Raw genomic sequence first — 13,258 nt, 5'->3', positions numbered from 1 at the left:
CATTTCACACAATTGTTATGAAGATCAAATGAGATGAGTAAAATGTTTTGCATTTTAAAATTGTATATAAATTTTAACTGTCATGATTATGCATTTTTTTATCATGCACTCTAAAAAGAAGGTCATGCCCACATGCCATGGCAGCTTAATAATTAAAACAGTATTTACACTGTTACCTCCAAAGGAACATTCCTATTAAATGAATAAGCAAATATTGTCTGACTAGTATTAACTACTTTGCCACTTCCTCATCAATATATCTCTCTATAGTCTCTACAATCCAAAGAGTATAATGGTTTAAAAAAAAAAAAAAAAAAAGGGAACCCTATATATAATTCTTAATCTTAATGTTGTCATGGTAGGCCCAAAAAAGAACAAAGACAATTTTTTTTTAAAAGCTTGTAAACATTTTTTAAACCTACATTGAAACCATTTGAGAAATCAAATCATTAAAAAAGAAATTCAATCATATTAAAAAGAAATCAAACTGACACAGCTATAGGGATATCAAAAATAAGATGATTTAAAATTTAAAATATACTGGGGGAAAAAAATGGAAAGAGGTCACATCCTATTAAACAGCAAGATATATTTCTAGATTTAAAAGAGAAAAACATCTATAAAGACTATTGTTCCCAGGTATGTAAAGAGAAGAGACTGGAGAGTTGGGATCAGTAATTCTATATCTAGAAGAGGAAATTTTGGAAATAAAAGCCAGTATCTCCCAGTTCAATAAGGAAGAAATCGAATGGCTAGGGAACAGCTTCTTAGTTTTCTTTTTTCTTTTATACATAAATGAAGTGAAATCTCACACACACACACAAACACACCCTTTCCTATTTCTCATGTCCATTCTTTTTTTCGCCATCCTGCTTTCTACTTTTTCTTCTTTTCCCCTCATCTTCCTTCTCTAATCTCTGCATGGCAAAAAAAGAGAGAGAGAGAGAGAGAGAGAGAGAGAGAGAGAAAGAGAGAGAGAGAGAGAGAGAGAGAGAGAGAGAGAGAGAGAGAGAAAATGGTAATATGATGGAAATGTATACAATGGATACCAGGATATTGTATCATAGATCATTCCTTTAGGTATCATCACTTCATAAGTCTAAGAAAATAGGTCACTCTGAAGCTGGTCCTTAGACTCACCTCTAAAATGGAAAATTACTGGGAAAATTAGAAAACTTATATATCTTTGTTCATTGTTCAAATAATAGATTTTAAAACCATGGACCGTGTTACCAATGAAATTGACAGAAGCAGTTAAAGAACAAATAGTTTAAAAGATAATAATTAACTTACTGAATTTAAAGCCATTTTGGTTTTAACAGCAACAGCATCAGGTAATCTAAAGTATTTGAAGAATTCCTAATGACCTAGAAAAATAAATAAAAGGAATGTATTATTTTGTAACAGTTGTTCTTCTAAAGTTATCTGATTATTTCTAATATTATCTGCAAAGGTAATTGTAATCATTTCATTAACTTACTTAAATTGGGAAGAAGAAAAAAATGCCAATTGCAGCTGATATTAATCCTCTTCATTTTCCTGCCCCCCCCCCCCTTATCCCCAATAACAGAAGTTCATCTCCTCCCATAGAATTTTGGAGCCAGAAAAGATCTTAAATGTCCAATATCATCAACTATCACATAAAGAAATTGAACTCCAAAGCATCTTGCTTATGGTCATACACCGAGTTGACTGCGTAGTTTGTGACTACAACCAAATTCTCCCCATTCCAAGATCAGGCTTCTTTCCACACCTGTCTTGTTTATCCATTTCTGGAGATTCAAACAATCCTATACAACTAAAAACAGTTTTTTTTTTTTAAGATAACTAATCACTCTCCAAACATTAAAATAATTCCTCAAGTAAAATGTTGAAGAGGTAATAAAAAGTTGAAGTAAGATATTTTTTTAGCCTAAGAAAACTTAAAAGGTCAGTAGAAGTCTCTATCACCACAGTGGAGGCCTGTCTGTACTCCATACCTACAGAAGCAATAGCTTCAGGAACTCTCAGACCAGAGACGGATCTAAGAGAGTCAGAAAATAGGCCAGAAAGAGATTACAGGAGACCCTTTGCTGTCACGGGTATAACTGGCATTGATTGGCAACTCTATTGTACACAGTTCTGAATCACAATTCCAGGGTAGAAAGGAGAGCTACTGGTGAGTCAAAAGGATGCAGGGCCCCTGATCACAGTTTCAAAGTAAACAGGAATGCTACCACTGTGGCTGCAGTGGACAAGGGCTCTTCCTGGGTAAAGACGACAATTAGGACCACATTTTTCCTAGGATCATACCACTTGGAAGATAAACTTGAAGAATCCCTTAAGTACTACAAAAACAGCAGCATGGAAATGCCTGAAGCTTAAAAGACAGTGACTCTCCATCCACAGGAGAGCAAAGTTCAATTTGAATATAAAGTGTGAAGTCAAATACTTTGGGAAAAGAAGAAGAAAATAATTTAAATTGTTTTGGAAAAAGCTTCTGTGGTGTCAGGGAAAATCAAGACATAAATTCAGAAGAAGACAACAATCAAAAAAAAAAAAAAAACCTGTCAAAAGACTCAAAGAAAAATGCTAATTGAACATAAATTTGACAAAAAGTCCTGGAATAGGAAAAGAAAGAGATGAGAAGTAGAGGATAAATTAAAAATGTTAATGGGATGAGGCCACCCTAAACTGGAAACAGCAGATTAAAAAACCAGAATCCACCACCATGTTGTTTACAACACACATTTGAAACCAAACCAAACACACAAACACACACACACACACACACACAACCTATACAGAGTTAACACAAAGGTCTGATGCAGAATTTATTAGGCTTTGGCTGTAGTTAGAAAAAAATCAAGGGTATGATCTCAGACAAAAGTAAAAAGAAGCCTAATTAAAGGAGATAATCAGAGAAAATTCATTATGCTAAAATATAGAAAATTCTGTAGTATCAAAAAATTTTACAGCAAGTTTCTCTGATGGTTTCATTTCTCAAATATTTACTAAATATAAAGCTGAGTCAATTTTTTTAAAAAATATGAGCAATTCTCTAGTTGATGAGTAGTAAGATATAAATGTGCAATTTTCAGAAGAAATTAAAACTATATATAATATTATATTAAATATATATTTAAATAATGAATAAATATTATATTATATATTACATATATATATATAATGTTCTAGGGGCAGGGAGGTGGTACCAGTGGACAGGACACTAATCCTGGAGTCAGAAGGACCCAAGTTCAAATATACTCTCAGACATTTATTAGTTATGTGACCAAGTCACTTAACCCCATTTGCCTCAAGAAAAAGAAAATGCTCTGAATAACTATTGATTTGAGAACTACTAATTAAAATAATTCTGAGTAATCACCTTGCATCTATCAGAAATGACAAAGTCCAAGTCATTATTAATCAGAGAAATGCAAATTAAGACAACTCTAAGATACCACTACACACCTGTCAGATTGGCTAAGATGACAGGAAAAATAATGATGATTGTTGAGGGGATGTGGGAAAACTGGGACATTGATGCATTGTTGGTGGAGTTGTGAACGAATCCAACCATTTTGGAGAGTAGTTTGGAACTATGCTCAAAAAGTTATCAAACTGTGCATACCCTTTGATCCAGCAGTGTTACTACTGGGATTATATCCCAAAGAGATTATAAAGAAGAGAAAGGGACCTGTATGTGCACGAATTTTGTGGCAGCCCTTTTGTAGTGGCTAGAAACTGAAACTGAATGGATGTCCATCAGTTGGAGAATGGCTGAATAAATTGTGGTATATGAAAATTATGGAATATTACTGTTCTGTAAGAAATGACCAACAGGATAATTTCAGAAAGGCCTGGAGAGACTTACATGAACTGATGCTGAGTGAAATGAGCAGGACCAGGAGATCATTATATACTTCAACAACAATACTAGATGATGACCAGTTCTGATGGATCAGGCCATCCTCAGCAACGAGATCAACCAAATCATTTCTAATGGAGCAGTAATGAACTGAACTAGCTATACCCAGAAAAAGAACTCTGGGAGATGACTAAAACCATTACATTGAATTCTCAATCCCTATATTTATGCACACCTGCATCTTTGATTTCCTTCACAAGCTAATTGTACAATAATTCAGAGTCTGATTCTTTTTGTACAGCAACATAATGTTTTGGTCCTGTATACTTATTGTGTATCTAAGTTATATTTTAATATATTTAACATCTACTGGTCATCCTGCCATTTAGGGAGGTGGGGGGAAGAGGTGAAAATTGGAACAAGAGGTTTGGCAATTGTTAATGCTGTAAAGTTACCCATGTATATATCCTGTAAATAAAAAGGCTATTAAATAAAAAAAAAGAAAAAAGAAAGGAAAAAGGAAAAATAAATAAATAAAAATAAAATAAAAAAATTAAAAAAAAAAAAGAAATGACAAAGGCTAGAGAAAATGGGGCCTGGGAGAACAAGTTAACTGCAGGTAAAGTGGTGAATTGATCCAACCATTATGAAAAACAATTTGGAACCATGTTCAAAGAGCTATATAAAATGTACACGTCCTTTGTGCAATACCAATACTAGGTCTCTCCCCCAAAGAGTTGAAAGAAAAAAGGACAAAGACATATGTACAAAAATATTTAAAACAGCTTCTTTTGTTATGGCAAAGATCTGGAAATTAAAGGGAATCTCATCAACTGCAAAAGGGCTGAACAAGCTTATGATTGTGATGGAGTACTACTGTGTCATAACAAATTATGTGGCAGGGGACAGGTTTCAAAAAACATTGCAAGAGCTATATGAACTAATACAAAGTCAAATGAGAACTGAGTGATCATTGTACAAAGTAACAGTAATGCAATGATGATCAACTCTGAAAATACAATAACCTAAGATATAAGACAATTCCAAAGTACTCATAATGAAAAAAAAAAAAATTGCTATTCATCTCCAGAAAGAGAACTAATAAATTCTGAGTGAAAAATTAGAGTATACTTTTTTAAAATTTGTTTTTCTTACTTTTTTTCCCCCAATAAAGCTAATATGGAAATATATCTTGTATGATTTCATTTATATAATTGATATATTGCTGTAGAAAGGGGTAAGATAGAGGTAGAGAGTTTGGAATTCAAAATTTTAAAAGATAAGGATGAAAAAAGATAATAAAATAAAATGTTAAAAAATTAATAGATACATAACTGAGAAAATATGAATAAATAGAAAGCTTTTCTTTTTTAAGACAAAAAGTCTAAAGGATATTTATATATCCAAATGAAGAAGCCAGATACTTTTGGAAGGTAGGGATCAGGGAAATAATGAAGAGCTAATCTTCCTCCTTTGAGGCTCAATGCAAAATGCAGGTATCTGGGCATGATCAGGATGGCTTATTTCTGTAAAAGCAAAGGGTCCTTTTTCAAGTCCTTTAGGATTGAGAATAGTTTGTCCCAAGGATTTGAGAGAGAAGTCTGGTACATAGATGGAGAATTATATTCAGGCAGCAAGGGGTTGAGGGGAAGTTAAAGGAAAAATATAGTTCGCTGTAACTTATGGAGCTAAGAAAAGGCAGCTATATGTGAAGGAGCAGGTCACCTAAATTAGCCCAGCTTGAGTTTCTTTCTCTATAAAATGGGGGTAATATTTGTAGTATTTACCATACAGGGTTATTATAAGACTTTAATGAGATAATATATACAAAATATGCTACACAACTCCAATCAATGTAAATTGTTATCATTTTAATTAATATGTAGCATTCACTATGATAAAAATTCCTATACAAAACCAATCAATCCAGCTTTAAAGCCATAATAAGCAATTAAGCATATAGGCACCAGCCATTTTATTTACTACAAATTTATCTATGATAAAGGCATTCTTTAAATTATCAAATAGTTTTTTTAATTCTTTTTATATTATCTTGAAAAGCATGAAAAAATCTGGAAAATTCTATATATATAAAGAACTGAGACTGGTATATGAAACTGTCTCTCATGTGCAGCTTTTTAAAAACTACATATTAAATTGTATGTCAATTGATTATCAATAGGGTCCTGCTTCATCCTCTTCTGAAATTCTTTAGCTTTTTTTTTAGCATTTTTGTTTAATATTTTATTAATGTTTTTCATTGTTTACTTCTTTTCCTTCCATCAGTATCTCTACAGTCAGTGCCTGCTCTCCCTCAAAACAAAAAAAAAAAAAAAACTTTGCTTTTCAAGAAAATAAAAGTCATCCTTTGAAACAAATAAACAGTTTAGACCTGACCTATTATCTCACTGATATAGACACCTCCTGGCAATATAATTATTGTTGTTCAGTCATTCAGTTCACCTTTAACTCTTTATCACTTAGTAGATCATAGCATGAAAATACTGTCCAGATTTTCTTGGCAAAGATACTGGAGTGATTTCTTTCTCCAATCAATTAAGGCAAAGAGAGGGTGTCTGCTCAGGGACACACAGCTGTGTGTGTCACAGTAGTAAGGCTATGTTTCAACTGAGGTCCTTCTGACTCCAGGCCCAGTATTCTATATGTTGAGCCACCTGGCTGCCTCAGTGAGATCATTATCTTAACTAAAAGCAGACCATCACTTGCTCTGAAAATGATCATCTTGGAAAATTGTCTGAGACATTAAAATTACAGAATCCCAATAGTCTATAACCAGGGTCACAGAACCTATGTGTGACAAGTTTTCTTAATTCTGACTTCACTTCTCTAGCTCCAGTAGATAACACCATGGCTCCCTTGGATAAATATAATAAAGAGAAACAGTACACACAGTGGTTTCAGAATATATGTCTTTTTTCTATACATAGTCCACCAACTACCCTTTTTTTTTCTTTTTGAGGTAATTAGGGTCACACCATCAACTCTCTACCAAGAGCATGCTTCATTGTTAATCTTCTCGATTTATGACAGATCCTCCTGACTCCAATGTTGGTGCTCTATCCCCTGGGCCATCTAGCTGTCCTGATCCATCAATTCTCTACCAAAAGCATGCTTCATTGTTAGTCTTCTGGATTTATGAGTGGTCACTATATAAATCAGAATTGTCTTTGAAAGTAGTTTTCCTTTACAATAGTGTAATCATTACATAAATTGTTCTCCTAGTTCTACACATTTCATCTTATATCAGTTAATACAATTTTCCAATGTTTCTCTGATTCTACCTACTTTATCTTTTTTTATAAAACAGTAATATTCCATTACACCCATAAAACTTAATTCTGCCATTCCCCAATTAATTGACACTCATTTTGTTTCCAGCTCATTTTTACACCAAAAAGAGTTGTCCTTGTTTTAGTATATATAGGTTCTGTAATTCTTTTATCTCCAAGATATATAACTATATAATATATAACTATTGCTGAGATAAAGAACATGCAATTTTATTGACATGTTCCAAAACATTTTCTCATTCCATTTCAATATCATACCTAAAATAAAGAGATTACTGGCCTGAGTCAGATCCACTCATATATGGCATAGTAAATTAATGGGAAGAGTCTGCATTTTAGCTTACATCATGGCTGCAGTGGAGGAAGAATGATATAAATATAGAGGATGGGGATGAGAGAATGGTCAAATATGAGATCATGGTATCCTATGTCAAAGCTTTTTTCCTATATAGGTAGATAGTCTTTTTAATGGGAAAAAGAGAAGGTTATCACTGACACAGAGTATCTTAATGAGTGCTGAAGAAGATGAACAAAGGACTAGGTTCAGCATTCCCTCACTGTTGTTGGCTATCCTAAAGAAGTTGGATGAATTCACATTGTAGCTAGAAGCACAGTGGGAAATTGCAATGAAAGAAGTAATTTCTAAAGAAAATAAGCTTAGGGGCAACTAGTTGGTGTAGTGGATAGAGCACCAACGTTGAAGTCAGAGGACCTGAGTTCAAATCTGACCTCAGACACTTAACACTTCCTGGCTGTGTGATCCTGGGCAAGTTGCTTAACCCCATAGCCTCAGAAAAAGAAAAAGAAAGAAAATGAGCTTGGTAAGACTAGAACATGCAAACCTTCCCTATCCCATGCTTCCCTATGCCATGGGGGATACCCCAAGATTGTCAAACACTGCCTTGAGATAAATTACATTTTGCATTCTGGGTATAATCTCACCGGTATGGCTTTAGGATTTGGTTATGTCACTCCTGGCAACTGTATTAACTAATGAAATTTAACTGCTATCAAGAATCAGGTGACATGAAAAAGTACTACTATCTGTGAGAATAGATGCATTAGAGATAAAAGGGTGTTTTATTGGCATGCAGTTAGTTCAGGTTCAATACTAAGATAAAATGAAGCACAGATAATGTTGTTGAACAGTTAAACAGAAAAGAAGTTTACTTAGATCTAATATAGAAAGGATACATTAAATAAAGATAAAGCAGCATTTACCCACAGAGAAGGTCATTAGACTCTTGCCACTAAGAATTGGTATGTAATAAAATAGCGATTTCCTGACTTAGTTCCCCTTACCCTGACAGCTTCCTCCCCACATCCCCAGTTACCCTGATGGCTGCTCTGCTAAAGCTGTCTCCCCCAGGAACCCTGACAAAGCTTCCCTGCCTAGGGCCAATAAAAAGCGCAAGGCATTTGGGCTCTGTGCCTCTCAGATTTGGTGGATAAATCACTTTACCTTGATGACTGTATGATAAACAGACTGATCAAACATGTTTCCAAATAGAGAAGGGCTGTGTGTATAGAAACTAAGTGCCACTGTACTCTTGTAGTATATTTTTGCTATGTTAAAGAAAAGTAAAATTCCTTTGTTAAATATTCAGTGACTCATGGGCAATGTCAAATCTGAAACCTGACCTTGATAGCTTTAAAGCCAGGCCTACAAGGCCAAAGAAGCAAGCAACTAGTTCTCATTAATCTAATATCTCTTGTCAGGATCCAAGACTACCTCTTTCTTTTTAGACATCCTGTTTTCAGGATGCTAAGTGCTAAGCTCCAGCAAGGAAACTATGCTATTAGCTTGGCCTAACAACAATCCTTTGCGCTTTGGTGGTCTCCAAGCTCAGGCAAGCAGCAACAGACATGAATCCCTGCTACTTTGTCTCCCTAGACAATCTTGCTTCACTGTTGCTTTTGCCTTATTGTTAGAGTTTCACTACACTGTTTGATTCATTATATAGCAACAAAGATATAAATCAAGGTTCAGCCCCACTTTTCATGTCTCCCACTAGAGAAGGCCCTGACATGTGACATTTCTTTTCCCCCAGTGAATAAAGACAGTTGTTTGCTTTTAATCTGGGTAAGCTCTGGTATTTTTGGAGTTAATACTAGTTGCAAAACCTCTGCAACTCTTTAATCATTTGTTACTAGAATTGACCCGCCCTATTCAGTGAAAATGTACTTCCTGTAGCTCTAAGGTTTCTCACCGGGTCTCTGGGTGAAATTTCAGGAAATAAAAATTTGATCTCATTGGCAGTTTTCCAGGTTTAGTGGACTCTTAAAAGGTATGATGAAATAATATTCAAAGTCTCCTCTTGCTATTTAGTCAAGCTTCTTAATAGAAAAACGTAACTAAAAAAAGTGAAGCCTACTACTGGGAAAGGAAGGTCTGAGGATGTTTGTTCAAATTCCACAACTGAGCCTCAGTTTCTTAGTCCATAACATAAGTGAAATTATATGGCCTCTGAGGTCCCTTCCATTTCTAAATTTATGAGGAAAAAAAAAAAAAAAACAGAAAGGTAACTAATACTACAAACTATCAAAAGAGGAGAAAACAAATTTCAAAATACAATTTTCAGTATATTGAACTTTTATCTAGCACAGTGTCTGTCACAGAGAAGGTATTTAACAAACACTTATTCAAGTGAATTTGAATGAAGGACTTTAGGTAGAGTATCTGAAGAACCCAATACCTTTCCAAATACCAGAGACCATAGAATATTCCCACATATATGAATATAAGAGTATATAATCCCAAATAATTTTTAAAATTCCTTAGGATAACCATATCTTTTTTTCCCCATCTTAGGCTTAGTGCTATATATACATATATATGTATGTATGTATGTATGTATGTATGCATAGTAGGCCTACAATCAGTGTTTGCTAAATTCTGTTAAATCCAAATGCAATATAAAACCCTCTAATCAGCTCACATTTGAAAGAGAGAGAAAGGGATGGGGGAAGGAAGGAAAGAAGGAAGGAAGGAAGGAAGGAAGGAAGGGATGGAGGAAGGAAGGGAGGGAGGAAAGAAAGAAGAAAGAAAGGGAAGGAGAAGGGAGGGAGGGAGGGAGGAGGGAGGTGGGAGGAAGGAGAGAGGGAAGAGGGAAGAGGGAAGGGGGAAGAGGGGAGGAAGGAAAGGAAAAAGAGAGGAAAGAAAGGAGGGAGAGAGAAGGGAGGAAATAAAAGAAGGAAGGAAGGGACAGCAAGAGGAAGGAAAAGAGGGAAGAAAGAATGAAAGGAAGGAAGGAGAGAAGAGAAATATGAAATTTGGTTTACCAGCATTTCATGTGAAAAGAACCTAGAGATATGATAGTCACATTAACAACCATATCTGGAGCATTCTTTTCAATAGTGAGCACATTTTTTGAAAAACAACAACATAAGCTTAAGAGTGAAATGAGGAAGAGGATCATCTACTTTATAGATAGACTTGAAGGAGAAAGGAAGAAAGGATATGGAATGAAATGTGATAGGTGATATTTGAAACATGGTCCTTTGTGAAGGTTTAAGATTTACCCTTCTTGGTTCCAGAAGATAGGCCCAAAACACAATACAACCTTCTACAGCAAGACTTTCCCAGCCCCTCTTAATTCTAGTAGTTCTTTTTCTCTGATTATTTCCTATTTTACATATTATTGAGTAGGTAGGTGGTACAGTAGATAAAGCACTTCATTTGGAGTTAGGAAGACTCATTCTGAGTTCAAATCCAGCCTCTAACACTTACTATGTGATCCTAGACAAGTCACTTAACCCTCTTTGCCTCAGTTTCCTCATCTCTAAAATGAGATGAAGAAAATAGTAAATCACTCTAGTATCTTTGCCAAGAAAACACCAAAAGGAGTCATAAAGAGTAGGACACAACTGAAAACAACTGAAACAAAAACAATAAAAATTTGTATGTTTTCCCCATTAGATTGTGAGCTCCTTGAGGGTACAAACTATCTTTTGTCTTTCCTTCTATTTCCATTGCCTAGTACATAGTAGGCACTTAATAGTTCCATGATTCAAACCCATAACACTGCTAGAAGAAGTTTAAACAAGAGAGAGAGAAAAAGAGAGAAAGCGTTCTTTATATGACCAGAAAATTGCACAAATTGCTTTTTTAATCCCACATCCTCAAAAAGAAAAAATTATGCAACATATGTAATTATAACTGAATCCACAAAATGATAAAATGAATTCTCTCATAACTACAACATAACAAAAAATATTAAGAATTAAACCTGTAAATTTGAATACTTTCACCTCTCATTCATTATCTCTATGACCAACTGACTTTCTGTGCCCAGCTTCAATCCCATTCACAAACTCATAATTTACAATCCAGCTGAAGGGATTCTATAAAACAGTGTTTATGCCTGAAGTTGATCAATATTGAAAGAAATAACTAACACCAATTCTTCCCAGCTACTCAAAGGAAAGAATAGGAGAAATGAACAAAGATCTTGGAGAAGGGTAGATGTGTCCAGTGTGGCTCTCAGAGGTATAAGTTATAATGGAACAGAGACTTAGTTCTGAAGAAAAGGAAACCAAGCAAGAGAGCAATCTTCTTGTAACGCTAACTCTACATAAACTGACCTGTCAAATCCTATATCTTTGATATCTCCCCAAACAAGTAAGGTTTTCCTAATAGTCCAGTCATATAAGGAGAATGAGAAAGGAGAGTGGAAAGGATTTCTAAAAGCAAAAAAAAAGTACTTTCAGGGGGTTAAAAAGGACACAGGGGGATAAAAATATACATGGAACTAAAAAAATTTTTTTAATATATAGGAAACTTAAAAATAATCAGAAGGGAAAGTAGAACAACACAGTGAAAAAGAGGAAGTTGAAGCAGATGTAATCACCTAGTTCTCACCTTCTTAAAAGTGTAGGGGCTTAAAAAAAAAGTAACTCAAAGATATTTATGATCAATCATATATTAGTACGTTATGGAGAGCAATTTGAAACTATGTCCAAAGGGCTTTGATACTGTGTATACTCTTTGATCCAGAAATACCATTAATCTAAGTCTGTATCCCAAAGAGATCATAAAAAAGGATAAGAACCCACATATAGAAAAATATTTATAACAGCTCTTTTTGTGGTAGCAAAGAATAGGAAATTGAGATGCCCATCAATTGGGGAATGGCTGAACAAGTTGTGGTATATGAATGTAATAGAATACTATTGTGCTATAAGAAATGATGAGCAGGTAGATTTCAGAAAAATCTGGATAGACTTGGATGACACTGAATGAAGTGAGCAGAACCTATACACTATACATGGAAACAGTAGCATTGTGTTATGATCAATTATGATAGATTTAGCTTTTCTCAACAATACAATGATCCAAAACAATCCCAAAACACTTGTGATAGAAAATGCTATCCATATCCAGAGAAAGAATTATGAAGTCTAAATGCAAATTGAAGCATATTATTTTCACTTTTTTGTAGTTTTTTGTTGTTGTTTTTCTCAGTTTTTCCCTGTTCTGATTCTTCTTTCACAAAATAACTGATAGAGAAATATATGTGAGCAAATATAATAAAGATGACAATACTACCTAAATTAATCTATTTATTTAGTGCTATATTAATCAGACCCCCAAGAAACTATTTTAATGACCTAGAAAAAAATAGCAACAAAATTCATCTGGAAGAACAAATGATCAAGAATTTCAAGGGAACTAATGAGAAATATAGGTTACATGATTGTACATGTATAGCCTATATCAGATTGCTTGCTGTCTTAGGGAAGGGGAAGGAGATGGAAGGAGAGAGGAAAATTTAGAACTCAAAATCTTACAAAAATGAAAGGAAATTATTTTTTTTTTATTTTAATTCTGTTTAGCATTTTATTTTTCCTCAGTTATATGAAAAACAATTTTTAACATTCATTTTTTTTTTATTTATACAGCTTATGCATGGGTAATTTTTTTCAGCATTGACAATTGCCAAACCTTTTGTTTCAATTTTTCCCCTCCTCTCCACCCCCTCCCCCAAGTGGGAGGTAAACCAATATATGTTAAATATAACATTCATTTTTAAAACTGAGTTCCAGATTCTCTTTTCCTTGTCTTAGATCACTGTATTCTGAGAAAAGTTATGTCATT

General features: G+C 34.2%; 1 protein-coding gene across 1 annotated transcript in view; it reads right to left on the bottom strand.

Annotated features, from left to right (window-relative positions):
• TMPRSS2 (transmembrane serine protease 2) overlaps positions 1 to 13,258 on the bottom strand; it is a 123,684-nt gene that overhangs the window by 87,481 nt on the left and 22,945 nt on the right. Inside the window, exon 3 of the mRNA XM_003766371.4 lies at positions 1,294 to 1,367. Within this exon, the coding sequence (XP_003766419.2) occupies positions 1,294 to 1,308 (15 nt within the window). The 5' untranslated portion in view covers positions 1,309 to 1,367. The remainder of the gene's footprint in view (positions 1 to 1,293; positions 1,368 to 13,258) is intronic.

The sequence above is a fragment of the Sarcophilus harrisii genome, chromosome 3 (genome assembly GCF_902635505.1).
Source record: "Sarcophilus harrisii chromosome 3, mSarHar1.11, whole genome shotgun sequence".
In the NCBI taxonomy this organism is placed as follows: Eukaryota; Metazoa; Chordata; class Mammalia; order Dasyuromorphia; family Dasyuridae; genus Sarcophilus; species Sarcophilus harrisii.
This window is presented reverse-complemented; position numbering and strand designations above follow the sequence as displayed.